Here is a 27,737-nt window from a genome sequence, read left to right as displayed (position 1 = left end):
AAAATCACTTTTCTCATTATTTTGCAAATATATTCAGCTCATTGCTTCAAACCGGATATTTTATTCTATGAAGTGGAGAGCAGGCGGCCTCCATGCTTTGCTGCTTTGGACAGACAGACCAACAGGGTTAGGTGTTCTACTGCCAGGAGACATTAGAAACCTTCATGTTGTAATTTAACTAAAGAACTTTGCTCCTGCATAACAGTTGTCTTGTATTCAAGGTCGTGAGGTCGAATGCATCATTGTTTATGTGCCAAAGCCTGCCAGAGCAATGTCAAATCTATAGTTTCAAAAGAGCAGAGTAGGTAAGAGGATAAGGATATTCTGACGCCTGGGAAATGGTTTTGGATGGAATCCAACACATAAGCACAAGCTGATAAAAACCAAACCAACAATTTGAAGAATTGTCATCCTCCTACAGAAGAGGCAGCGAAATAAAGGAAAGATGCTTCTTTCTAATGAGCTGCTGCTGGAAAGCCCTGCAGAAAGATTTTGAAGTGTTTGAACTTAATAAAAAAGAAGGTGAACTTCAGCTTAGTTACCTCGGTAACTGATGAACAGGATTATAGCATAATAGCCTCTATCTTTCACGGAGGCAGGACTAGAAATTTCTTAATGGAATGGACAGACTTGGGCGCGCACTCAAAAAGAGGAAGAGAGGAGCAACTGAAGAATTGTCATAAAAAAGGTGCTTTTAAGGAAGCGTTGCACCTCCACGCAGGTCCCCCCTTTATCTTCTTCCTCTGATAATGATTAATAATAATAGTAAGACACCATTTAAGACCAGCTCCCAGTTTTAGGGAAACTTTGGGTCAGACTATGTACTGCTCTATATGTAGATGAGTGAGAGGGATGAAAGTGTCCTAAAAAGAGTAAGAAAAATAAGTAGGTAGGAGAGTGGAAGTAGTAGAGCGTAAATTGCCTGGCAGAATATGGCATGAATGGAAGGTGTTGCTGATGAGTATTAATGATATCAGAAGAGTGCAGCCACACATGCACACAGAGGGGACGGCAGCGACAGGCGGTAATGGATGTGGCCGGCTCTCAGAAGTGGAGGCTCTAGTAGACTGCAGCACGGCGCACGGGTTCCTCCATATTAAAAATGAATGACTATCTCAGTGATTTACGACAACACAAGATGCTGAAACCCGACCTGTATAAGATGGATGTGTGGGGAGCGGTAGGAGAAGACTGATTTAACCCCGGAGGAGCGCTGAGGGATGGGATGCAGAGATCAGAGCCCCGTCCTCGGGTACAGGACTCATCAGGTGACTCACCTGATCAGGCAACGCACGGCGGAGTATAAAACTACAACGCGGATGAGGGAATTCATCAATTATTAAAGCGAACTGCAGCTGAGTGGTCTGTGAGAGACCCGGACGTCCCTCTGTGTCTCGCTGCCCTCACGTTTAACCACTGCACTCAGGGCTGTAGCAATAAAAGGGTTCCCTGCAGTAACACGATGCTGAAAGCGCTGCTATAGGAAAACCACGTAAATGAGTACAGTCGCACCTTTTTGACATGTGTTACGTAGAACTCTCTTGCACTGACGCATGACAGCTTCTCAGAACGCGCGCTAAATTTAGAAGCTGGTGAAAAAGGACGAGGCGCAGACAATAAAAATAATATGAAGCAATATAAGGATTACGGTGGGCGCAGCGTATCGGCAAGGCCGGCACCTCACAAGCCAAACATTCTATTAAAACTCTCCTTTCACAAGATGAATTATGGAAATATATGGAGAGCAATCAGTAAACTACCCATCGAGTAAGGCAACAACTTTCAAGGATAAATCTGATGATTTTCATGATTGGTCGAACTCATTTTTACGCAATAGCAACATCGTTTTTTCTTTTTTTTTAAAACAAGGTCACTGTTACCATTGGGCTACAGTTGTTCTTATGAGCAACAGAGAGAAAAGGAGAAATAAGTGGTGTGTTGTGATGACTGAATGGAAGTACTGGCAAATGATGCATCGCTGCACCTTCCGGCCCTTAAGCTTTCATTTGCAAGATGCTCCCATCTGTCTATGATCCTGATATGACGTTTAGCTCCAACAAACAACTTTGTGTGTGCGTGGGGTTTTCTGGGGTCGACGCCTGGAGCACAATTAAACACAGGGAGCTGGTTTGTAGACGGCGGACAAAATCAGGCAGTGTTGTATGCGAGTGTTAGGAAAACAATATTTCTTTAACTATAGTACTTGACCCAACTTCAAATACAACTGCTGCTTTTGAAAAGAAAAAAATTACTATTATTCGCTTTCATAAAGAGGACCTGTCTATTTGATGACGACCCCTAAAAACTCCCAAGCTCTTCTTGATACACAGACTTGTGGAAACCTATGTGTCGGAACCAGTAAGCCGCTGAAATATTTACTGTGGCTCGTATACTTCAAAACATTCATCATACATCAAGAAAACATCCCGGTGTTGTGCATGAGCTCCGATTTGAGAGAAAGCGAGTGGGAAAGAACACAAGAGCCTCATAAAGCTCTGCGTCTTATCATTCCACATGACACATATTTCTTACTTCAGGTGGGTAGTTTCCAAACATAAGTTACTGTATTGTATGTGGTAAAGGCAAAATAAAACCCTTATCCTTGGCGTTTTGCTGTGAATCAATAGACGCCTTTCAGATTTAACGAGTCTGTCTGTCAACAGACGGAATTACACTTCTACACAGCTGCCTGAAAGGCTGCAATTAAGGGCTGGGCTTTGTTTCATTTCTTTGACCTGAAACCAGCCATTCAATCACAATATCCTGCACATCTCCACTGAATATCTTGGGAAGCATGTGTAATAATGGTTGAGTGAAGATACAATAAAATGAGAGCTGGAAATAAAACCCACCTGCTCATTAGAGGCAAGTGCTCCTCATGGTTTCTGAGCCCGAGATGAAAAACATGAGGCTTGGAATCAAAGCAATGCAGAGTTTCAAGGTTTTGGTGGCCTCAAACACAATGGTATATAAAGTTAATATAGAAACGTACTTGTTTTGTGTGTCACTGCACAGCAGTCACACGGGTGCTGAAGTCAGCACAAGGATCTTTGTGGACATGAAAGGTGTCACGCTGAACACAGCGGTCTCCTGCGTGTCCAGCCTCCAATGTGGACTTTTATCTTCATAAGCAACTTAATAACTCCAGGCACCACATATTGATTATGCTGGGTTATTGTTACCTGCTGAACTCCTTTGTGTAGGATTGTCAACGTGAGACGTAAAACAACTTGACAAGTGCAGCTTATAGACACACACACACACACACACACACGCACGCACGCACACACACACACACTCACACACACACACACACACACTCACACACACACACACACACACACACACACACACACACACACACACACACACACACACACACACACACACACACACACCTAGACCCTCCAACACCACAAAGCAACGCTGCAGGACGGCACAGGGACACTGAGATTCCACACACAACCAAGTATGAGTGTGGGTCAGAAGCCAGCGCGGGGGGTCGACCTTGTCACTGCACTAGTGGCTCCGGGGCAGCCTCGCGGCTGAAGCAGGGCTGGGGCTCACAGAGGACACAGATAGTAAAGCTCATAACTTTAAGGTGAAAATAAACAGTTGACAGCACCATGTGACACAAAAGTGGTTATGTGCAGCCCTCCACAGGCCGCCCACAGAGGCAGCAGGGCCAACGGAGGCAGCGTGCAAGAGAGCAGGCAAAATAAATGAAACCTTGGGAGGAATTTAGTAGAATCAATTTAGCGCTTCAAAATAGTTTTCATTTAAAAGAATGTCTCTTTTTGAATAAGCCTGCAAATATTTGCTCATAGCATTCATTATGACTGCACACACAGTACACTCACTTTAAAAGTTATTAACCCCAATTTTAATCACGCATTTGTGTGTTTATGACGTATGTTTATGTGTGTGCGCGGGGGGGGGGGGTCCCTCACACCGAACTTCGTAAGCAGAAGCAGAAGTTTTGGTTAATTTGATGATATGAAATATCATGTTTTGTGTTTCTACAGTGTCAAGAGGGAAAAACATAAGCAATGAGCCTTAAGAAGCAATTGATGCTGCACATTAATCTGAGAAGGTTATAGGACTATTCCCAAACAATTTGGAGCCTAATGTTCTACAGCGAGAACGATTATTCACAAGCAGAATGCATTTGAGATGATTTCCATCCTCTCAGAAGTGGACATGTCAATAAATTCAGCTCAGGGTCAGATGTGCACAAAAGTACACATGCTCTGAATAATAAGCAATTTTGTACATCTCAAATTGTGCAGGTCCCAGGGAGCATGTTAAACATTAAACTCCAACACAACCAGCACAATTACATGAAGTCTGAGAGAAGTAGGCTTTGATTGGACGACATGTCAGGAGAATCTGCATCTGACAAATGACATCAGTGTGAGACGGACGTTGTTTGGCATAAAGGACATGTGAAAAATGACTTGTGTGTAGTTCCTAAATAGTAAGAGCTACTGTACATTACTGAGTCCTCCAAACTGCTGCTCACCTACAGCACCTGTGGGCTTCTTCTCTTCGCCGTGGCAACAGAGCATTCAGAGCTACTGTACGTCGTTCCAGACGTACGTTCTGCACTCCTGGTAGTTTTGGGTTCCTTGTCTCTGCACCAGGTTTTACAATACACACTATCTCCCATTTATTTTTGCCCATTTTCAAATTATCCAATGACTAGGATAATTTGACTGACTGGGTTCTTGGTTCCAAACACTATTTTCTTTCTGGCATGTTTTTGTATGTTTTTAAATGATCATAAATCTGACTGTTGGTCTGAACTCTTCCACACAAGAATCACACACAACACAAAAAACGGTTGTTGTCTGTTTGAGATTGTATTTTGCTCATACTAAGATTTTTTTAAACAAAAACATCTGGGTGCGTACCACTTTCTGCACATAACTTGAGAAAACAAGAGAGAATTGGTAGTGCTACTTAATGCTATGCTGTGTATTAGAAGAAAAGGAAACAGGATGACTAATGCAACTGGAGCCTTAAGGAACCACCCATGCAAAGTCAGAATGCAACCACGTCTGGTGTTTCTCAGGCCGATGCATCATGTCATATCATCAACTAATTACTGTTACTGTATTTAATGGCAGATATTTATAACAATGGACAATAATAATGCAAATACTGTACTGGCAGCACAATTACTCACAGGGATGAGTATAAATGCATTCACCTAATTCATAATTCATGTACACATACAGTACTGTACACCAACATCAGTTGTAGTAGTCATTTTTTATTTCTTAAAAAATATGCTACAGCTGTTGAATAATGCTGATTATTTTCCTGCTAACACCTGCATACAGCCCTATAGCCATCGGCATGAAAATGATAAAGTTTGCATTGTCCTTGACTGTCAGGCAGAAATAATAAGCCGAGCAGGAATAAAATAACACCATCGGACTTTTGCCAGCTTCAGGGAACCGCTCACTAAACACCTATTGCCAGGATCACACAGATGTTGTCGTTTTGCTGTCCTGAAAGCGTTTAACTCTTAATTGATCCTGTGTGAATTGGCTCAGAGCAGCAGTTCTCCATTTCTGACACTGGAATGATTAAATCAGTTTATCACTCAGATTTCTTCTCATAACATAACTTTTGAAGGAACATGCCACCCCCCGGGGTCGCGGGGGGCGGAGCCTATCCCAGCTTGCTGAGGCCGAGAGGCGGGGTTCACCCTGAACAGGTCGCCAGTCTATTGCAGGGCCAGAGAGAAAAACCACCATTCACACACACACAGTTGTGAACAATGGAGAGCAGCCAATTAACAATCTTTGGGCTGTGGTAGGAAGCCAGAGTGGACCCAGAAAGGCACCCGGACCGGCCCAGGAATCCAACCCACAGTGCAGGCGACAGTGCTCCCCACTGCACCACCGCGCCCGCGAAAACTTCACCCTCAGAAAAAACGTGTAAGTAATAAACATACTGTAGCCATGTTTGCCATTAAAAGCAAACTGCAGGACACAAAAACATGCTTTAGGGGTTATTATTTCAAGCCTGTCTTGTCTTCACATCAAAGGTCACCCCTACTGTACCGCATCATCGTCCTCCTCTCCATAACTTCCTGTCCCTGAGTCCCAGCCTCGGCTGCCTGCTTCCCTTCCAAGCTTCTGTATCACTGCCACCCTGGACTTTGCGTCGCAGTGGTACAGGGTCTCTGCACAGACATGGCTGTGGGTCCTCGCAGTGCCAGCCTCAGGGTGTTCGGCAGTCTGCTGTCTAATGTGCACACAATGCTATCAGGACCAGCTCCACGGACGCTATTCTCACCCGCGGACGCTTGGAATCGCAGTGGAAACGATGCCGTTTGATTTTCCGTGCCGCTTTTAAGGCCATCCAGAGCTTCCTGCTCAGGGAGATGCTCAGAGCGATGGGGGGGGGGGGGGGGGGGGGGGGGGGGGGGACGTGGTGTGCTGGATTTGGACTGCGCAGCTCACAGCCAGGCAGCATTCTCTTCCTCCAGGACAGTGTGCTGCATGCGCTGCTGAGCTGAACTATATTGTCATCCTTTGAGTTTTACCCCCCGCCCTTCAGTCAACACATGAGCGAGGGTCACGGCACCTCCATGGATTCTTTGATGACTCACCCATTGTCAAGTACAGTTTAGGGCAAGAAAAGGGAAAGAGATGCTGCCGCCAAATCTATCTCAACACCAGCATGTCAAAGAGGAAAGAAGTGGGTTTGAGCCCGTCACTGTCAGTGCGCTGGACAAAGACAGTGACATGGATGCTTTCAATGCATCCAGTGCCCATGATGCTCCAGCTAATCAAGCAGATGAGACCACGTGCCCTGCTCTGATGCCTCCAGGCACTCAACACGCAGCCTTTATGGACGTGGGAAAGTCGCTCAGCTCATGTGTTTATCAGTGCTGCTCTCATTGGACATTATGTATGATGATGAGCATGTGCATATATTTTGATAACTCATGCTTCTCCATCTTTCTTTTTACTCACATATACGGTCTATTGGGTTCCTGTGTGTTTTATTCATGGACCCTTTTGTCACAGACATCACATTGCAACAATCTGTGAAGAATTACCTACAAATAACAGCAAGAAAAAATAAATTTAATTAATTCAAATGGAACAAATTGCATGTCAGCTCTAAGTGTGTGTGTGTGTGTGTGTGTGTGTGTGTGTGTGTGTGTGTGTATTACAGTATATGCCTTTACCAAGTTATGTTTATAGGAAATAACAGCGGAGAGGAAAAAAACATACATCCAAGCCATCAAGTCCACCAAGAAGCGCGTGTGTGTGCGGGTGCGCGCGTGAGTGCGCGAGCCTCTAACCCAGTCTTCCAAACTGTTCATGAGGTGTAACGGAAGGAACGCAGCCCTGTCCAATAAAGTGCAGATGCGAGGAGCCGCTGGATGTAAGGATCTGATCTGCGTGCATCACCAAGACGGGAACCAGACGGATCAATATCATTCAAGGGCAGTGAGCAGTGGAGGCTCCGGTTTATTCCTTTACTCGCAAATGCCGAGCGGCACGAAAGCGGCTCGCTGGGAACAAAGTAGATCAGCATCCGAGCGCTATTTTACGGGCTGCGATGACCTTTAGTAACTCCTGAAGCGCCGTTAGGAATCAGCACATGGCGCACACATCATTTCAGAGGCGCAACCGTGAAGCAGCTTTGAAGACTTACTTTAAGACGGCGCTGTCGCCCTGTCTGACGGTGATGTTGTCCTTTAATACAGAATCCCCGCTTCTGGCTGGAACTCCTGCAGGTACAAGGAATAACAATTTAAGTCCGAGGACGACCAGACATTTCCCGGACACCGCCAAATAACCACAAATCCCCATGTTTTGTTTTTTCCACGTTAATGCGCAACTTCCAGGAAAAAAACTTGAACCGTGGGATATTTCCTTATTTTGCGTCTTGAGCTAAATTCCACTCCACAAACAGGACGCAGCGAAGCCTGCTGGATCTGCGCTCGACCTGGTTTCGCTCCAAGTAAACAGACGCGTTATGAAATACCGTCTGTGTCGATAAACGCAGAGAAGGCAGAGAAAAAAGTATCTTCCGCCGCCAGTCGCTCTAGGAAAACTGTCTTCGGAGGAGACGGAAAGCGCCGTGTTTCTCGGAGAATTGCACACCGTCTCCTCGGCTTCAAACTGTAATCGCCGTGAAATGGATGCTCTCGCAGGGATCAGCCAAGTCTCGTGTGTGCGCGCGTGCGTGCGTGCGTGTGTGTTTCTTTTTGTCCCTCCGTGTATTTTCTGAGAACACTCAAAGCAAAAAAGCGGAATTCGCTTCAGTATCCTTCTGTCGTTAAGTAGGCTATACAGCCCCCGAAGTATCGCTGTCTCCCCCCCCTCGCTCGCCCCCCCTCTCTCCCTCTCTCTCCCTCTCTCTCGCTTTCTCTCCTCTGTCATTTGCTTTCTCTCGCTAATCGCCATATGGCCGGAAGCGCGCTGTATCCTCTTATTCATTGGGGTTAGATGTCTCCCAGTCTTGGGTGGAGGCACCCGGACCATAGATGCTGCGGGAGGTTTAGGCGTCACTGCTTCTTATACTGCAGATAATAACGTATTTTAACATACCCACATGCACTGTAGTATGAATGCATCATAGGCTAAATCCTGGCATAGGACTTCAACAGTGTGAGTCAGCACAACAGCTCCACAATGGTGACTCTTCTACTAATTGGGATTATCTACTACTGGCTGAAAGAGTGGCAGGGCACCCAGGAGGCCCCGGGTCACCAACAAAATGTCACATTAATTAAATTTACAGACAAATGCAATCACAGAATACATTACAAATAATACTTTATTAAAAGTTGTATGTATACACACACACACACACACACACACACACACACACCAACACATCAGCACATCAGCATATATATATACGTATGCTGATGTACTTCGAATCATTGAAGATTGAGGTTTTTGGGGTAAAAGCTCTTCAAAACGGGAGACTAGGGAGTATTTACCTGTCAACCAATACCATGAAAGAGGTCAACGACCACTTGAGTGAATTAAAGGAAAAATATTCATCACGCTTTTCAAAATTTGTATCAGAATGGCAAGCTGTAGACCTACAAAAGACTAAGCAGGTGATTTTAGTTCAGGTTCCATGTTCCCAAAGCGTTTTCATTGGCTGGTTCTGCTAAAGTATGATCAATGTAAGAACAATATCATTCTGAAGATAAGAACCACAAACACTAGGTGCCAAACAAGGCAAAACAAACGACTAGTTGACCACGGAGTTATTTGATTTTGAAACATTCGGCCCAGTGTTTAATGATTAGGCTGAAGATAAGAGGCACAAGTAAAATCATGAGTGGCCAAAGACGGTTCCTCCCTCACTAATGCAACTAATGCAGCGCTGTTGGTCCCGGCCCTACAGTATCTGTATGCATAGAAGGCCACTGGTCACCAGGGAGCAGAGAGGCACTTAGCTGCAACTAACAACCGCACTCAGAAATGCCTCTGGCAGCTTTTGAACCTCATGAGAAGACTGAACAAGATAATTTCTTTACCTTAACATCAATTTAGCGAGCTGTTAAAACGCAGGATGGGAGGCGACGAGTGACAACACTCTGGCAGCTTGAATGCCGTCACTTGGGGGGAAACACACGACTGACACATGGCTTTGTTCTCGTCTGGTATCGGATGTGTATAGAGTGAAAGTCTTTGTGTGCTTGTGATTCAGCATGTATTCACTGTGTGCGTGTGTTCAATAATTCTGTCTCACTTGCAGTTGGCTTTGCATTGAAGACCTGTTGGCATCTGTATGTTCCAGTAGTTGTGAGGTTTTGTAACTGTTTCAACTGTCATCCTTTTGCAGAAGACCATTGACAATAACAAATCATACACCAACACCATCATCACACTACAAAACGAATCATTTAATATTTAATATATTGTCCACACTGCTGTACCTCATGCATAAATCCCATGTCTTCTTTGGCCACAGTTTAAGAGGCAGATGCTAAATACCACAATATACCTGTGATTCTGGAAAACTGTTGTTCAGTTTACGCACAGGCTCTTATTGTGGAATTATGATGATGTCTTTTGCTGGCAAATTGGACAAAGATAAGACTTAATTAAAATTATATCTGCCCGGGATACAACACAAGTCCTGGCTATGTGTGTGTCTTAATGGTTTTTAAATTAAAACCCCTCCCTGACCTCAGCAAAATCTAAGATATGTGGTCTTAATTAGAGTCAAGGATACAGGGAGGGGGGGGGTACTAGCTTGTTCATAAACGCCCCCTCAGTCGATTAGGACTGCAGCGTTCAACCAGGAGAAATAGGTAGGAGGTGCAGGTAGGCTGTGTGTGCAGTATGTTCTGCAATCAACTCCGCACAGAGGTGTAAAATAAGAGCACGATCCATTTCAATCTATGTCGTGTGCATTACATTTCTGACCCCCATTGTTCTTCCTTACAGCAGGTCAGGTACATCCCGTGACCTTGCCCAAGAGCCACTTCCAGTGAGGTTGCCAGGCATGCAGAAATGACAAATTAGAATGGCATTGGTTGCTGCACAGCCCACATGAATCATTCTTGATGTATCACACAAACACTTACAGAGGGAGAGGGAAGGAATAAAAGCTCAGCTACGTGGCCTGGAACCACTAGCCACGCTCTGAAACACGGGCTGGAAGTATTGATTTTAGCACGCTCAAACGACCAAAGCCATTTCGCTTAAATCATCGTCTTTTCTGATCAGTTGCAGTTGTATACAGCTCAGCTCCTCTTGGCAGATTGCGCCTCTTATTTATTCTGCTTATACATGCAGTGACATTCACATAATTTCCTGCTGCGACACATTAACACGCGACACTGTGTGGTTTATTCAAACAATCTATGCTAATCTCCATTCATATCATGCAAGGATGGGCAGAGCACAGCAGACAATGGAGGGGCCTCTGACCAGAGCAAGTTAATACCCAGAGCAAAAAACATGGGCGGACTAAATAAAGAGCGCTGACTCAAAGGACGCAGTCATCTGCAGAAGCTCACATCCTTCTGGCACAAACGCCACTGTTACGCAACATGAGAGCCTGACATTGTGGGGTCAGTCTAGCAAAGTTTTGGGTGATCACACGTGTGTCAACCATTAGCTTGACAGTAACGATAGCGTAGTAAAAACATAAAGAAATACCCTTACACCTTTCATGACAAAACAGCATTTAGTTAAAAGCTGGTACCTACAGCACATGAACTGGTATTTTACAAAGGGACAGTCTCATTTATTGGGTCATTGTTGACCAGTACTCTGTACTAGGATTATCCTGGTCAGAGATGAGGATAAGACGGAAGCCCCCTCTCGTCCCCCATGAGCCACGCTGTCACCCCTGGACCTGCAGGGTTTGCAGTTGGACACTAGACTTTTAAGCATTCAAAGAAACACTTCAACTTTTACTCTTTGTAATATCGTAACACATAATACTTTAGGCAAAGGACTGAGTAGAGTGAGTTGGATTAAATCAAATGGTTAATTACTGCAGAACCAGCTGAGTGGATGGGCTGAGTCTTTCAGAATAAGTGTTTGCTTAATCTGTCTTAAACTATGTGCAGTATATATACTTTACATGGTTGGTTAAAATTGTATATTCTTTTAAAAAATACACCTTAATTCAGACCTGCTTCATACTTGTGAGAATTGAAGTGCTCCCGGCATGGAGAGCTGCGCACGATTCCAAGTCTGATCAGCGGTAACAGCACCTGCTTTAGTCTGTATTCATCAGACAGCTTTAATCAGACACCTGAGCTGCACAGACAGCATGCGGAGCCGGGTTGTTTATATCTGCAGCCAGCCTTAAGAGTGGAAGTTAGGCCTCTGCTTTCCTCTCACAGAGTCGTGCTGGTCTTTGTCACACCTGATCCAACTTCAGCCTTTTTTACTGGTTCCTGGCCGCTAACCCCTTCTGACGTGTGTTGCGAAGCCACTCAGTTTGGCAGATATGCAGATACACAATCTGAGGCAACGCCGCTCACCTGAGTGACTTCTGTGGTGTGATGTCTGAAATCAAAGTAGTGCGTATGCACGTGTGCTAGTAGAGGTCCTGCAGCACCTGCATCTTCAAATTATACTTTACCTTTAACACAATCTGTCAATATTCGAAGCACTTTTAGGAACTTTATTGACTACAAGTAATGGACATAAAAGCTGCTTGAAGGTCAAAGCTAAATCCTCTACATTAGGAAATCCAGCTTTTATGAGAGTCAAGAAAATATGAAAGGCATCACAGAGAGCCCAGCATTCGCACGTGTTTGTGTGGTCGCATGTTTAGACTCCTGAGCACAAAAGAGATGGAATTTAACCTTCTGAACATTTTGTCCAGTGTTACGCTAGAAATCTGTCCCATTTTTAGCAGTGGAGAATAAAAAACAGAAAGCAACTGCTATGGTTCGCATCTTTCCTGGCAGAATCATATTAAGATTCTAAGATTGTTGCTCTGTAAATGGTTTAGATGATGATGGCTTTCAGCATAACCTGATAAGGTTTCTGGAGCATGTTAGGACTAAGAGATAGAACTAATGAAGGGGGAAATGATCTGCAAGTATTTAGTTATGTTTACAACAAAAACATTTCCAAGACAGTAAGTGTAAACAATTAAAGACGTTGTTTAGTTACTTTTAATCAACTGCTATGGATCATTTCAACTGAAATACAAAGTTATAAAAAAAGAATACATATTGTTATTCTAAGGGATTTTAGAGGCAGCCTGGCTGCATATTTCAACCTCAGTTTGATCAACATTAAAGAGCTGATTTGTATGTATGCAAATGTAGCAGTCCCTAACCCTAAGGTTATAAACAATTTAGACGGGGACAATAACAGTGTCCAATCTGGAGCCGGAGGAGCTCCTCCCTGTGATGCTTATTTAAGCAGAAACTGTCATCACAAAGATAAATTCCGTTCATTCCAAGGTGAATGCGTCTGACTGAGCAATCTCTATTCAAATATTACTCAAATGGACCTACTACTTTGGAGTAGAAGCACTCGGATCATATTTGACACTGACAGATGGACGCGAGTTTGGGAAAGTTGAGAATGTTTTCTGGAGGGAGCTTAAAGACACGTTATGAGCAGACAGTTCATCACTCACTCACATCAGCAGGCGTCCATCAGCAAGTAATATGAATGATGATTTATCTTTCAGAACCACACCTGTTTCCTTGAAGGTAGTAGAATGCCAACAGACCAGCTACTGTATGATGCAGACTAGCGCTGACTTATATGACTAAAATTGCTAGAATATATGTTTTTCATATATTTTGATCAGTAAATATAAAAGCATGAGTAATTCTTAATATTTAGATTTTAAACAAGTAGCATTTAAGTTAAAGCAGTGCTCATATTTGTCAGACCTGAAGGATGCAGATGTGGCAATCAAGCTCTCTTTTTCAAATCCTTTCATTTCATTACACAATATACAATCTAATTAGATTTTTTGATACAGTGTCAAAAGAGAAGAAAAATAGACACTGATGGTAAATACAGTATAGGAATGAATCTAAGTAAGTGCCCTGTGATAGGCAGTTTGTTAAAGTACCCAGAAAAACCAATGTTAGTGATAAATCGAAACACTGGAGAAGTTCTGAGGAAAGGCAGTTGGAGGGTTTTAGGGCCTCAAGGGTCAAATTGGGATCAAAGACAGGCTTTCTGGGCTCAAAGGAACAAAGAGAATAAGAAAAGTGAGTTTAGGTCTCATGCAGGGGCCTCAGAAAAGAAAACAACATGAGAGGAGTCCTAACAAGAACGCAGAGCCCAAGTGGAAAAGCCTAAACACTGCGAGAGAGACCGTACGGGAAAGACTCCTCAGGCGGTGGAGAAGGAGCCGACAGGTAAGTGTGAGGAGTGGGAGGAGGGGACGCATGGGTCCGTCCCAGCCGCCTCACACTGATCTTCAAGGCATCACAGTAGAAGTGGGAGAGGTGGAGAAATGGACAGGAACAGCAAACAAGCAGGACGAAGTAAACGCTTGGCGTTGAAGAACTGTAGAGTGACATGAATCATTCAAATGTACGCGGATAAGTGATTTTATACAAGATGTCTCTTATTTTTATAATTCTGTGTGCACAAGAAAATTAATATTAACGGAACTTGGGAAATACCAGAAAGGTGGAGCGGACAGATGGCCAAGGGAAACGAGGAAGTATTTGAATGAAAGCAAGATAAGGATAAAACGTGTGATTAGAAATGTCACATAGACCTTAGAAACACACTTAAGCCACGCCCTGTCACGCGTGTTCTCTGTTGTCATTGGTTGCTGGAAACGGCTAAAGCACATGCTAGGACACTTTAGACTACGTAGCAGATAAGAGGTACCTGAAGGTTTGATTGGTTGTAAGTGTGGGGGGGGGTCATTGCAGGGAGAAGGTCTGTCATGATTCCTGGTCTGTCTCTGCTCACTGACTCACTGACTCACTGACTCACTGACTCACTGACTCACTGACTCACTCACTCACTCACTCACTCACTCACTCACTCACTCACTCACTCACTCACTCACTTTCTGATCATCTCCTTTATTTAATCACATTTTCATTTATATCAGTTTAGTGATATACAGCATGTGCACCTGTAAGTGTGATTGATGAGCCATTGTTTAGAGGATGGCATTCAAAAAGGCATTAACTGACTATAGGCAGATGCTTGTTGTTTAGCTTGCTGGACATTTTGTCACGTAGCCTGTGGATAAATCACATTCAAGACTAGAGTTATGACAAAATGTACCTCTTTACACAGAATATACCATTCGTATGCGAGCCCAGTCCTTAACGGCAAAGTGATGCTAGCACATAAACAAAAGGTAAACAAAAAACCTAAGTTGTATAAAAATCATTGTGATATTATTTACAGTCCAACTTAGACATATTTTTAAGTGCATTATACACTGTTCTTGAGGCTTCTGCCTTTGCATGTCACAAGTATACATTTTGGTATGAAATAAATTCATGCTTAAAAATGGTGCATGCAGCCTACACTCAAATATATGTAGGTCTTTTGGGCACATTACAAAAACACAAACTATACAATTTACCGAAATAGCATGTGCACATGTGACTGAGCGTCAGTTCAGTTTTCATGTTGCATGGTTCTGTCAGAGCAGTTCACACACTTTCTTCTCATTGCACAATTTTCCAGAGTTAGTGTGAAGAAGAGCATGTGTTTATGCAGCCATTTTCTCCTGCCTATAGACTTACAGATGTATATACCCAATGTGACAGATTAGTTTTCATATGCAAAGCAAGGTTATTGTTTTAGATTGCAGTATATGGTGGTATGTGGAGTATCCAGAACTATTTTGTACATACCATACATATTTGCTTTGCAGTTTCCATGCTTATCAGCTGCACACAGTTCCCTTTTAGATAGCATTTTTTTTCTCTCACCCAATGGTCCTTAACCAAGCCAATAACTGATCCACACATACTGTATTCACCTGTCCTAACCTGTACGTATGGCCTGTGATGCGTCTGCCAACAGTTCATCACTAACAGTTAGAACAGTATATCTACTTAACCCAGAGTCATACAATGCAGCTAAGTATAGAAAAGACAATGCTGAATTAGAATTCATATGTATGTGTTTAAAATGTGGCTATAAAATGTATACAAAAACTAGCAACTTAAGCTATGTTACTGGCAACATACAGTATACAATCATACATATCCATTTTGTCTGATAGAGGCCCTCAAAAAATAGAACTGTTCGGTAAGAAAGGTAATTTCTACACACCAACATCTTGACTTGCACTGGATGGAATCAGCCAGGGTTGCATAGCGTGAGCAGCAGCAGCTGGTAGCCAGCCTCAGACAGACTTCCCAATGATCATCAGTATTTAGACTTAATATTCTTCATGTGGGAAAAGGCTGAGTCACATAAATAGGCTAAGCTGAATAATGCAGTCAAGAAGCAGCACATTTGTTTGAATATATTTTGTTGTAAGTTAGTTCCTCAACTGTCCATGAGCCCTGGACTTCAGCTCAGTGTAGCTGTAGTGTCAGAATCTCCTCCTCCAATGCAGAGTTCAGAAGAAAATGAATCAACATCAACAACTTGCCCAAATGTGTAAGGCATAAATTTAGTAACTGGCCCAAATAAAGCAGGAAAGATTTGAAAACATCTATCAAACTCTGACAGACAGCTGTCAATCTGCTGACTGTCGTCTTGTGCAAACAACTTTCTTTGCGTCTCCAGCTCTGACACAAGGTTTTGGAATTATTCCAAGTCAGATGCAGCTGCCCCACTCATTTTGTGACCCTTACTTACGAGAATAAATTGGAAGCTGAGTTTTCCGGCAGTTCATGTTGGTTGTGCATAATGTGGCCCTTAATTTTATATATATATATATATATATATATATATAATATTATATATATATATATATACATATATATATATATATATATATATAATATATAATATATATATAATATATATATAATATATATAGAATATATTACATAATATATATCTTATGTATTAATATATAGATATATATCTATATATCAATATTATATTATATATACTATATATACAACATACATACATACATACATACATACATACCATACATACACATATATACACACACACACACACACACACACACACACACACACACACACACACACACACACACACACACACACACACACACACACATATATATATATATATATAATACATAATAGTTTTAAAGGCAAACTCATCAACCAACGTATGAAAATGTTTCAAATAGTTAATTAGTCTTGCATTTATCCATCTGAATGGAACCTGGGTGGCACTGCAGGATTGGTTCCCAGGCCTCATGTTCCCTCTGTTGCTGCATGGTGGAACTTTCCAAGTTCTCTGGCTCCCTCCAGTCCAAAGACATGAAGTTATGTTAATTGCAAACTTTGAATTCCCCACTGTTTCTGTGTGTGATGGACTGACGGCCTTTACTCCACCTCTCGCCCAGCTGACAGCAGGAACAGGCCCTGGCACCCGTCACACTGGCAGTTCAGAAGGTGAGCGAGTGAAGGCTACTGTGCATTTCACTTAAAATTAAAATTCCTCTTGTTTTCTCTGCTTTTAATGCTTCCTGGGGCAAGGTCGTCCTTGTCTTAATGTCACTGGAAGCAGTGCTGGGTATGCAGAAGCTTAAGACTGTACAGTCTTAATGTAAAGAGAGGAATGGAGAAAAAAAAAAAACGAGACAAGAATCCTGAAGTTTGCATGAAAATCCGATTGACTGTCTGTGATTGTGTGGGTGAGAGAGACTTTGAAAAGCTGAAAGTAATTAAAAACTATTTGCACACATCAATGCTTCAGGACAGAATAGGCCTGTGTGGAATGAATGAATGCTTCTAGCATCTGGATTATATAACCCCTGTTGTTGAGTTGCCAGGAAAGCAGAGTGAAAAGTGACTTGCATTGTGTACTGTGGTGTTTGTTTCATTTTAATGTTTATTATATCAAATTATATTACATTAAAACAAGGGGAAGCAGACATGTTTCCCTTTATAGTTCCTTTTCTTTAATGCTCTTGTGCGTGCAGTATATCTGACATAGCTTGTACACACTCATTTCAGTAATTTCCAAATATCTTATTAATAATGAAGATGTAAATAAATCAATATTCTTCAGTGGCATTCACATCTACATACAATAGCAGTATATAAATATAGTATAGTATACTTATATGAAGGTGGCATTAGCGCAGTTGGTAGCGTAGCATTCCTCCAACTGAAAGTTGGTGGTTCGAGCCCCTCCATGGTCGATATGTGGTCGATATGTCAAAGTGTATATACACACACACACTCTGAGGGAAGACCACAGTAACCTCCCTGAACAGAATCCAGTGACTATCACAGTGGCAGACATCCAACAAAGAGTCTCAGGTATGAAAAACTGGACAGCACCTGGCCCTGACATGATCCACACCTACTGGCTAAAGAAGCTCACTGCAATCCATGACTGCCTGGCAGCACAAATGAACCAGCTGCTAAGGGATGGGACTCACCCTGAATGGCTAACCGAAGGGCGAACAATCCTGATAATGAAGGATCCCTCAAAGGGTACAGTCCCATCCAACTACCGGCCAATAACCTGTCTCTCCATCATCGCAGCTAAGATAAGTGGGCACATGGGTCAATACATGAGTGAAGCACAGAAGGGCATTGGTAAGGATACCAGAGGAGCCAAACACCAACTCCTGGTAGACAGAACAGTCGCCCAACACTGCAGAATGCGACACACCAACCTGTGCACAGCCTGGATCGACTACAAGAAAGCCTATGACTCAATGCCACACATGGATCACTGAATGCTTGGAGCTGTACAACATCAACAGAACTCTAAGGGCCTTCATTGCAAACTCGATGAGGTTGTGGAGAACCACCCTTGAAGCCAATGGGAAGCCACTTGCCCAAGTATCCATCAAATGTGGCATATACCAAGGAGATGCACTGTCCCCACTGCTGTTGTGCATAGGTCTGAACCCCCTCAGCCAAATAATAAACAAGACTGGCTATGGATACCGACTCCGGAACGGGGCCACCATAAGTCACCTCCTCTACATGGATGACATCAAGCTGTACGCCAAGAGTGAGCGAGACATCGACTCGCTGATCCACACCACCAGGATCTACAGCTCGGACATCGGGATGTCATTGGGGCTCGAGAAATGTGGGAGGATGGTGACAAAGAGAGGCAAGGTAATCCACACAGAAGGGGTCTCACTCCCAGAAGGAACAATAGCAGACATTGAGGACAACTACAAGTACCTTGGAATACCACAGGCAAACGGCAACCTTGAACAGGCAACAAGGAATGCGGCAACAGCCAAATACTTCCAACGAGTAAGGCAAGTCCTAAGAAGCCAGCTCAATGGCAAGAACAAATCCCAGGCAATAAACAGCTACGCCCTGCCAGTGATCAGATACCCTGCGGGAATAATAAGGTGGCCAAAGGAAGAGATACAGACCCCAGATGTTAAGACACGAAAGCTCCTCACCATGCACGGAGGGTTCCACCCCAAATCCAGCACCCTGAGACTGTACGCTAGCCGCAAGGAAGGAGGCCGAGGACTAGTGAGCGTGAGAGCCACTATCCAGGATGAAACATCCAAGATCCATAAGTACATCAAGGATAAGGCCCCGACAGATGACGTGCTGAGTGAATGTCTCAGGCAGTGGAGAACAAAGGATAAGATGCTGGAAGAGGGACCATCATGGGAGGACAAGCCCTTACACGGGATGTACCACCGGAACATAACTGAAGTGGCTGATCTCAACAAATCCTACCAATGGCTTGAAAGGGCTGGGCTGAAGGACAGCACAGAGGCACTCATCCTGGCTGCACAGGAGCAGGCCCTGAACACCAGAGCCATAGAGGCCCAGCTCTACCACACCAGCCAAGACCCAAGGTGTAGACTGTGCAAAGAGGCCCCTGAGACGGTCCAGCACTGCAGGGTGTAAGATGCTGGCAGGGAATGCATACATGAAACGCCATAACCAAGTGGCTGGCATAGTATACAGGAACATCTGCACAGAGTATGGACTGGAAACCCCAAGGTCAAAGTGGGAAACACCTCCCAAGGTGGTAGAGAACGAGCGAGCCAAGATCCTGTGGGACTTCCAGATACAGACAGACAGAATGGTAATGGCGAACCAACCAGACATTGTGGTGGTGGACAAAGAGCGGAGGAAAGCCGTAGTGGTGGATGTGGCAATACCAAGCGATGGCAACATCAGGAAAAAGGAACATGAGAAACTAGAGAAATACCAAGGGCTCAGAGAAGAACTGGAGAAGGCTTGGAAGGTGAAGGCCACAGTGGTGCCTGTGGTGATCGGAGCACAGGGGGCAGTGACACCCCCAAATTGGAGGAATGGCTACAACAGATCCCTGGAATAACATCCGACATCTCAGTCCAGAAAAGTGCAGTCCTAGGAACAGCAAGGATACTGCGCAGAACCCTCAAGCTCCCTGGCCTCAGGTAGAGAACCCGAGCTTGGAAAGTGGATGAGAGACCACCCGCGTGGGGTGAAAAGGGAGTTTGTTATATATATATATATATATATATATATATATATATATATATATATAGATATAGATATATATATATATATATATATATATATATATATATATATATATATATATATATATATATATATATATATATATATATATATATGTGTGTGTGTGTGTGTGTGTGTGTATATATATATATATATATATACATACATATATGTATGTATCAGAGAGGAAGGAGCACAAAGTCTCAACAGATAGCAACTCCCCGGCCTTGGGTTTGGGAGCTACTGTAGAGTCAACCGTTTAACAATGTAGGTGAAATGTCAAATTCATAACATTACATACTACATAACAGAAGTAAGACAAAACATAAGATATTAATTGCAGAACATAAGGCATATCATATAATAACTGCAAAGAATAAAGAAAAAACTATTTTACCATAACAATACTTATTAATTAATTAATTAATATAAATAACAATTACTAAACACACCCTTTAAATCAGAATAGTTTAGTAGTACAGTTTTATAGGCTCAAGATACTGGTGATGGAGGGGGAAGAATAGGGTGAAGAGGAAGATGAGCCAGACTGTGAGCCAGACCATGAAACAGCCAGTGTAGAAATGTTGGAAAATAAGGCGGGTCCTGTAAAGCCTCTAAGCTTCCTGATTGGTTGAGAGCATGCAAATAAGTCTTGTTACAATAATACCATTTTTTTCCAAACCAAAATTTTTTCAGAACCAATGGGTGGAGAGTCTGCCATAGTCATATGGACTGAGAGGAAAGGGAGCATGCGGTTTCGGGAAGCGGGCTGTTCTACAAAACTACTGTATGTTAAGTGATTAAGTTGTGATTTTCTGCATATTATTGTTGAATTTCTCCTTGACTTGGTTGCAAAGTAGATTAACTGACCCTTTAGGCCCAGCGTGGTTATTTTCAGAATTTATCCTGGTCCTGGTCCAGAGCAGGATAACTCAGTGGCTTATCTTTTAGTTTAGCTGCCTGTTCTATTAGAAATTATTATTTTCTGCATATGTTGTTTCACTTCGGTCAACCTGCATTAAATTTATTTAAAAACATATCTGTTTATAATATTGAGGTATGCTGAATATTGCTATGTACATTATATGATCCTTGAGATTAAACTGCAAAATCTGTCTGGAAATGCATCTGCAGCTCTTTTCAGTCTAGCATCTACAGCCTCCTGCAGTGGTCCATTCAACAGTTTCTCTTGTCAGTGCCACATTATTGGTTGAATGAATACATTAATTTGCAGTTTGAACAACAGGGTAACATATATTTACTGCCAATGATCACATTTAAATAATTTGTAGTGAAGGGTACAATTGTGTCCTGCACATGTTCAATAGCCCTGTGCATTTTCAAGGTGTAAAATATGATTTCTCTGGAAGGATGCTCAGTAATAATAGCTTTATAATAAAGGCCATCATAGAGTTTAGCATAATGCAGTGGAAGATCAGTTAATATGCAGTAAATTGTAACCATATGCTGGTGTCCATGGTCTTCTGTTGCTGCACTAGGAGGTGGTCTCAGGAAGCAGGCAGCTTTTGATGAAGCACAAGCAAGTTGGGGACTATGACGGCCAGAAATGGCACCTGAGGCTTCACCTGCCAATTGCACTGCACGGCTGGGTGAGAGGAGGCAGACCAGGGTCCCTGGAGCCAGTGTTCAGGAGACTGAAAAGGTGGTCCAAGTGGGGCAATGGCAGTAAGTCCTACTGAAACGCCACAAACAACCTCCTTGACATCAGGAGAAAGAACTTGTCACAAAGTCAAACCTGGGGACGCGTACTAATGAGCTGCTGGCTGAGGAGAATGCACACAGCTCAAACGAGCATCTGAAATGGGGAATGTAGAGGTGTATTGAGGATGTGCTTTGGGCAAAGGATCCAGCCACAAAGTTGGGGAGGGTTCACTACAGTCTTGTAGTGAACTAGTGATGCATACAGTGGCCGGCCAAATATCTTTTCACGGCTGTGTGACCTCAAAGAACCAAGAGGGCCTTTCCTTCCTGCCATTTCAGTGTCACAGACAGGCTATGCTAATTAATGTGTGCTAGTGAAGACACGTGTTGTATATGCTTAGGATAACAGAGCATTTAAATGCGTATTGGACAACATCTGTCGCATCTGTCTGTTGACTTCACTAAGCACAGGAGGAGCCCAGCAACAAAACTCAGCAAAGCTGTTTTTTCCCCAAACACAGAGAGACCAGACAAGGAGTCAGCATCCAAGGAGGCCCCACACTGCCGACCCCTGACCCAACTAAGGTAAGCCTTAAGGGAACCACACGTCTTTTCTTTCAGCTGAAGGAGGGGTGACAGAGGAACCTGATGTGGTGATCAATCAATCACTGGATGTACTGTATGCCTCCAAGGTTCGAACCTGTAGCTTTTTACACTGTACAATGAAAATCACAGTGGCTATTGTCTTGTGGAGCTCCAAAATGGGACCAAAATAGTGAAGTCAACAGCAAATATTTATTTCACAGAAACCACTTGTTTATGTTATGTAATAAGGTGCTATGATGATTTATAATTGGTAGAATTGCTGTTCATTTTGACAGGACGGGACATTCATCTGTGCAACATGAAACAAACACAAGCAACCCAATGGTTAGTACTCACCTTTGTGTTGTGTCCATGTTTATCACACAGGAAGGCAATTTAAACTGCATTTGTATTAAACTGCCATGTAATTAAACTTGACCTTGAGCGGAAAATAGCTGTGTGTGAATGCCAGTGGTCATGGCCTTGTATGCCAAATTCACACTTGGCTCAACCCGCAGCAAGAGCTGTGTGCGTGTGTGTGTGTGTGTGTGTGTGTGTGTGTGTGTGTGTGTGTGTGTGTGTGTGTGTGTGTGAGGATGTGCTCCATTACGATGCCCAACAGTGTTATAAAATCAATGGGAGACAGTATGTTGTGTTTGTGAAACTCATCAGTGTTACTGGCGAGGGTCAAACTAGACTGAACGGTTAAAACGAGCGTCGAACTGAACTGAGAGGTATTCTAAACCACGCTCCTAGAGCGGGGAGACAGACTACAATGACCTACAAACTGAACTGGTAGGACCCAAATGCACGACCCATAGACAGGACTGACAAATAATGATTTAATATATTAAACATGCAGACAGAGGACAACACGAACTAAGGACGCTGCGTATCCAGGATAAGCCAGAAAACAAAACATGCAAACTAACACATAAAACTCACAGGTAAACTAAAGATCGCTGCAGAGCAGGAAACTAAATAACTATCCTAAAACACAAAACATGCAAACAACAGTATCTAACGTAATCAGCAAACAAACACACAAACCTGGACAGAGCACGATGGCACGGTAACAAGTAACACATAATGTGACAAGTGACAAGTAATGCACCAAGAAAGACTGTGCACAAACTGAGACCTTAAATACCAGACAAGACAGGTGAACCCAATCAAACTAATACAGAAAACACAAGACAGGAAACAAGGACACAAAGCCAAAAGGGTGAAACCAGGCTGCCCCTGGTGGCGTGGAAGCCGAGTCACAACAATCAGACTGGTTCAGCCGAAATAACGGTTCTGCCATTAATAGTTAAAATTATACAATGTTACAAACATTCACACTACAGTAAATTAAAAGGAAAAATATCTGAACTACTGTATGCTTTGTTGTTTGTATCACTTACTGCATTTAGGTAGATAAAGTATTAGGGGCAATGTTTTGTTTTGCATGTGGTACTTTTGGTGTAATAACTATGAACCAATCAATAACATTAGGAATAGAATGTTTTTTCTACTATTTCATGGTTTTATTGGAATTACTAAGCAGGAGCTAGTGACAAACCTGGTAGTTTCTCTAATAACCATGATAAAGACCTGGTGATGCTTAAAGCGTTGGTGCCACTAATTGCTCACCCAGTAGTAGTTTACTGTATATTACTAAAGAAATCAAACATTTCACATGAATCATCTCCTTTTTGTTGTTTTTAATATTAAATATTTTCCAAATGACATTCAGTGCGACAGGATGATGCAAAGGCACAATATGTGTTTACCAATTGTATAATTGCCTTTTCAGATTTGATGCATGATAACATATCACACAAAACAATTGCATGCATGAAGTCGTGCAGAAATCGGTTCATATTCCTGTTTTTTTTCCTAGATTGCTGTATTTAATTAACTTAACACAATAAAAAGTAATTGTTTCCCTTCATCTGTCACACTTGCTCTAGTAAGTGGCTCGCTGGGGCATTGTGTTCCGACAGGGTTTTTCTTCGGCCAACCAATTTCAGCGCTCACTGTACAAAAGTCTGGAGGGCACAATTACATCTGGCAATGGGAAGGAAAATGTTGGCATTGAGAAGAAAAATGAGGTATAATCTCACTAATTTGTCTTAACTGTGGAAGCCTGAGCAGCTCCACTATTTCCCTCGATGAAAGCCCAAATGATGTTACACTCACACAAACAACATCACAGCCTGAACCACCTCCGCTTGGTATCACTGGAAATTTTGGTGTTCTGTAAAAATCCCCCTTTATTTGCGGTATTTTTTTGTTTTGTGTCATGATGCTAGTATACGCACTCGCAGATAAGACAGTGCAGGTCCAGTGACTGAAGAGGTGCAATGGCACGATTCAATTAATTCCACACACTAGATCTTAATTAACATTGCATAACCACACAGATGATTTGTGTGCCGGTGGGATTTGGTCAATGGGGATGATTGCTTGATGTAGATATGCTCATCCAGTATTCATTATCTCCCTGTCCCATTTTCCTACAGCACAGAGCAGGTCTTTCCCCAGATCAAGATGTCTTCCTTACTGTGTCTCCACATTCCTAAAGAGTACAACTAGAAGCCTTCATGACACATTCATTTAATCTAAAGAGGGAATTTTTTTTAATCAGTCACAAAATATTTTCTCCCCAGTTAATCTGGCAACTTTAAAAAAACTTTAACCTTTTCTTTGAATCAAAGATGCAACAAATTACACTCAGCTGTTTATTTTATGCTGTGGAAATTGCTTTTCAAAGCTCGAATTCCTTCCTCATTGTCACACGGCTGATTTGAGGGCCAATGCGTTTGCTCTGAATGGCATTAGAGAGCTGAGAATGCAGTGCGCTGCCTTCCATTTTCTGTGTAACCCAAAAAAAATGAGCGAAAAGTGTTTGGAGGATGGATTTATTATCGTTATCAAAAGGCAAAGAGAAAACAAATATTACCCATTCTTGTGCTCACGGCCCCTCAGCACAAAGCATCGGGGAGTGGCATAAAGACAGCTGAGATGGGGTTTTTTAAGTGTTGCGCAAACCCATAACGTGATGAGAAGCACAGCTTAGACTGTATGTAATAGGCTCATCTCCAAACCTGTCATTGTTTCCTATAAAGTCTGCACTGACACATACTGAAGCCTTGTACACAAGTACCGGCCTCCCTCTTTTCTGTGTGCAATAAACACACAGGACCAGTGTCTTGGTGATGTTTTTCTGCTTGTCTGTGACAAAGAAGGAACCAAAGGTTATTATTTGAGCTCATACTGTATACAAGATACTAAAATTCAAATGCTTCAGCTTGGCTTGTTATGTTTGCTAATTCAGGTATACAAGGATAGGATATTATCTCCATAGAAACACATTTTATAGATGGGCTTTTACTTTTCTCTACACATTGTAAAGGGATTTTGGTGGTAAATTATGAAGTATTGTAAATTTCACAGTTTGATCAATTAGATGGACAGGCGACCATGAATCCACGGCAGGTACTAGGTATTAGGTAAAGCGACGTCAGAGACCGATGCTCAACCCTTACTTGTTTTGTGTTTTGCTTGTGTCCCTACACTGTGAAGTAGGAGCTCCATGCAAGCAGTGAGCTCAGCTAGTGTAGTTATTAAGGCGGCACATTTACAGTCTATAGAGGAGCAAAAGCTTTACAGATGGAGCAGATTCCAGGAGACTGCTCATTGGACCAGGAGCGCTGAAGGGCAGCGCCGTTATCTGAATTTGGGACTTTCCTGCACTGAATTGTTGTTTTCAGAGACTCTAGAAATGTTTTGTCACCATTTTCTGACGCTGATGAGTTGCTTGTTTTCTGTTTTTCTTTGCTCTGTTTTTTTGTATTGTTCTGTAAGTCTAAGATTTTAGCAAACCACATTTGCTGCATTTATTTTTGGTATTCGTCTGCAAGAATGATTTTACCTGTAGATGGGACCTTTGCAATGATAATGGAGATTTTGGTTAAATGTTAATCTAATCTTATAACCATCTATTCTTTATTAGGTCATAGCTAGTTTTTAACTAGTTTAGTTTTATTCATACCATGTGCACTTTTTCCAGTTTGCAGCAGTTGTAAAATACTAATGTTATTACAGTTTGTATATTGTCTTTAGTTTAGAAGCTTTGAACTTTTCTCCTATGCTATATTAAGGTGTGTGTGAGGCAGCATGAGTGCATGGGGTCTGGTTATTGGGACTGGGCCAGAATTATGTGTCTAAAGTAGACAGTCACAGCAGTTATGTCAAAGTCACAGGACGCTCCAGCTGTACAGTATGAAGGCATCGGCAACTCTGTGAAGAAGGGGGAGTTTCTTAAAAACCATCAGGGGGAGAAATCTCTGCGCCTACCGAACTTCAAGCCCATTCAAGACCCTCTCTCTGTAAAGAACTAAAGGCAACTCTGTATCTCTCCTTAAGCGCTTGCCTTTAGAATGAATGGCATCACTCAAACAATAGAGAACAGACTGCAGGCTGCAAAATCTGTGATTCTCCCTGGCAACAGACGATGCTACAAACTGGACACAGGTAGGACTTCTTTGGTTGTATACCTGGGGTGACACACACTGTGCTGTTCCAGATGCCTGATGTCAATATGACAGTTTAAAATTGTGATCTGATTTATTCTATTTACAGTAAATTGGATGCTACAATAACTTGATTTATTATTTTATTACTCAAAATACTTTTATGATAAAGTTAATTTGGTGATTTTCAAAGGCATGTTTGTAGTAACTGTATGTGATAGTCCTGTCTCTGTGTAATTGAGTTGGTGGACAAATAGCAGAGCTATTAGAGCTAATTTCATTGACAGTAATGTAGTTATGTCTGTTATAAAATGCAGAAACGATCTAATCTAATCTGATATTTCTGTTATGTCTCTTCTTAGGGCGTGTGTGTAATGCAAAAAGAACTCTGTGTGTGTGTGTGTGTGTGTGTGTGTGTGTGTGTGTGTGTGTGTGTGTGTGTAGATAAATGGGGGCGTTCTCTTGTTCTTGAGTATTTCTCATCCTAGTGGAGAGCAGTGGAAAGTCTAATTCTTTATTTTAGAGGCGCTTTTGTTTGTGGAGTTGTTCACTACTTTATGATATTGACCTACTGCATGTGTGACTTCCTTTTTGAGGAAGGGAATTCTGTAACCTTCAGACGCTTATCCCGGGTTGATTCGGGGAAAGTCTTGTGGACCTCTTAGGGTCACACGGCATCTAAGACTGCACAAAAACATCGTTGCAGCAGGCGCCGTCTGCGTCTCTTCCAAACTATGCGAACATTTGTGTTGTTTGTCAAGTCAACAGAATCAATGCCAAAAATGGATGCCAGGCTACATTCTGAGTTGTGTGCTGTTCCTTTGTACAGGATGTGGAGATGATATTGTTTGTGGATGGTTCTGGAGATAGAGAGCGAGGCTTTAAGGAGGATT

At 42.5% G+C, this 27,737-nt stretch overlaps 1 protein-coding gene across 2 annotated transcripts in view; it reads right to left on the bottom strand.

Moving 5' to 3' along the window:
* Positions 1–27,737, bottom strand: part of opcml (opioid binding protein/cell adhesion molecule-like) — a 256,167-nt gene that overhangs the window by 144,422 nt on the left and 84,008 nt on the right. For both annotated transcript variants that reach the window (XM_029174224.3, XM_029174225.3), the window contains one exon: positions 7,684–7,759. In XM_029174224.3, coding sequence (XP_029030057.1) covers positions 7,684–7,759 — 76 coding nt within the window. The remainder of the gene's footprint in view (positions 1–7,683; positions 7,760–27,737) is intronic.

The sequence above is a fragment of the Betta splendens genome, chromosome 14, assembly GCF_900634795.4.
Source record: "Betta splendens chromosome 14, fBetSpl5.4, whole genome shotgun sequence".
Lineage (NCBI taxonomy): Eukaryota > Metazoa > Chordata > Actinopteri > Anabantiformes > Osphronemidae > Betta > Betta splendens.
The sequence above is the reverse complement of the archived record's forward strand: the minus strand, read 5'-3'. Positions and strand labels throughout refer to the sequence as shown.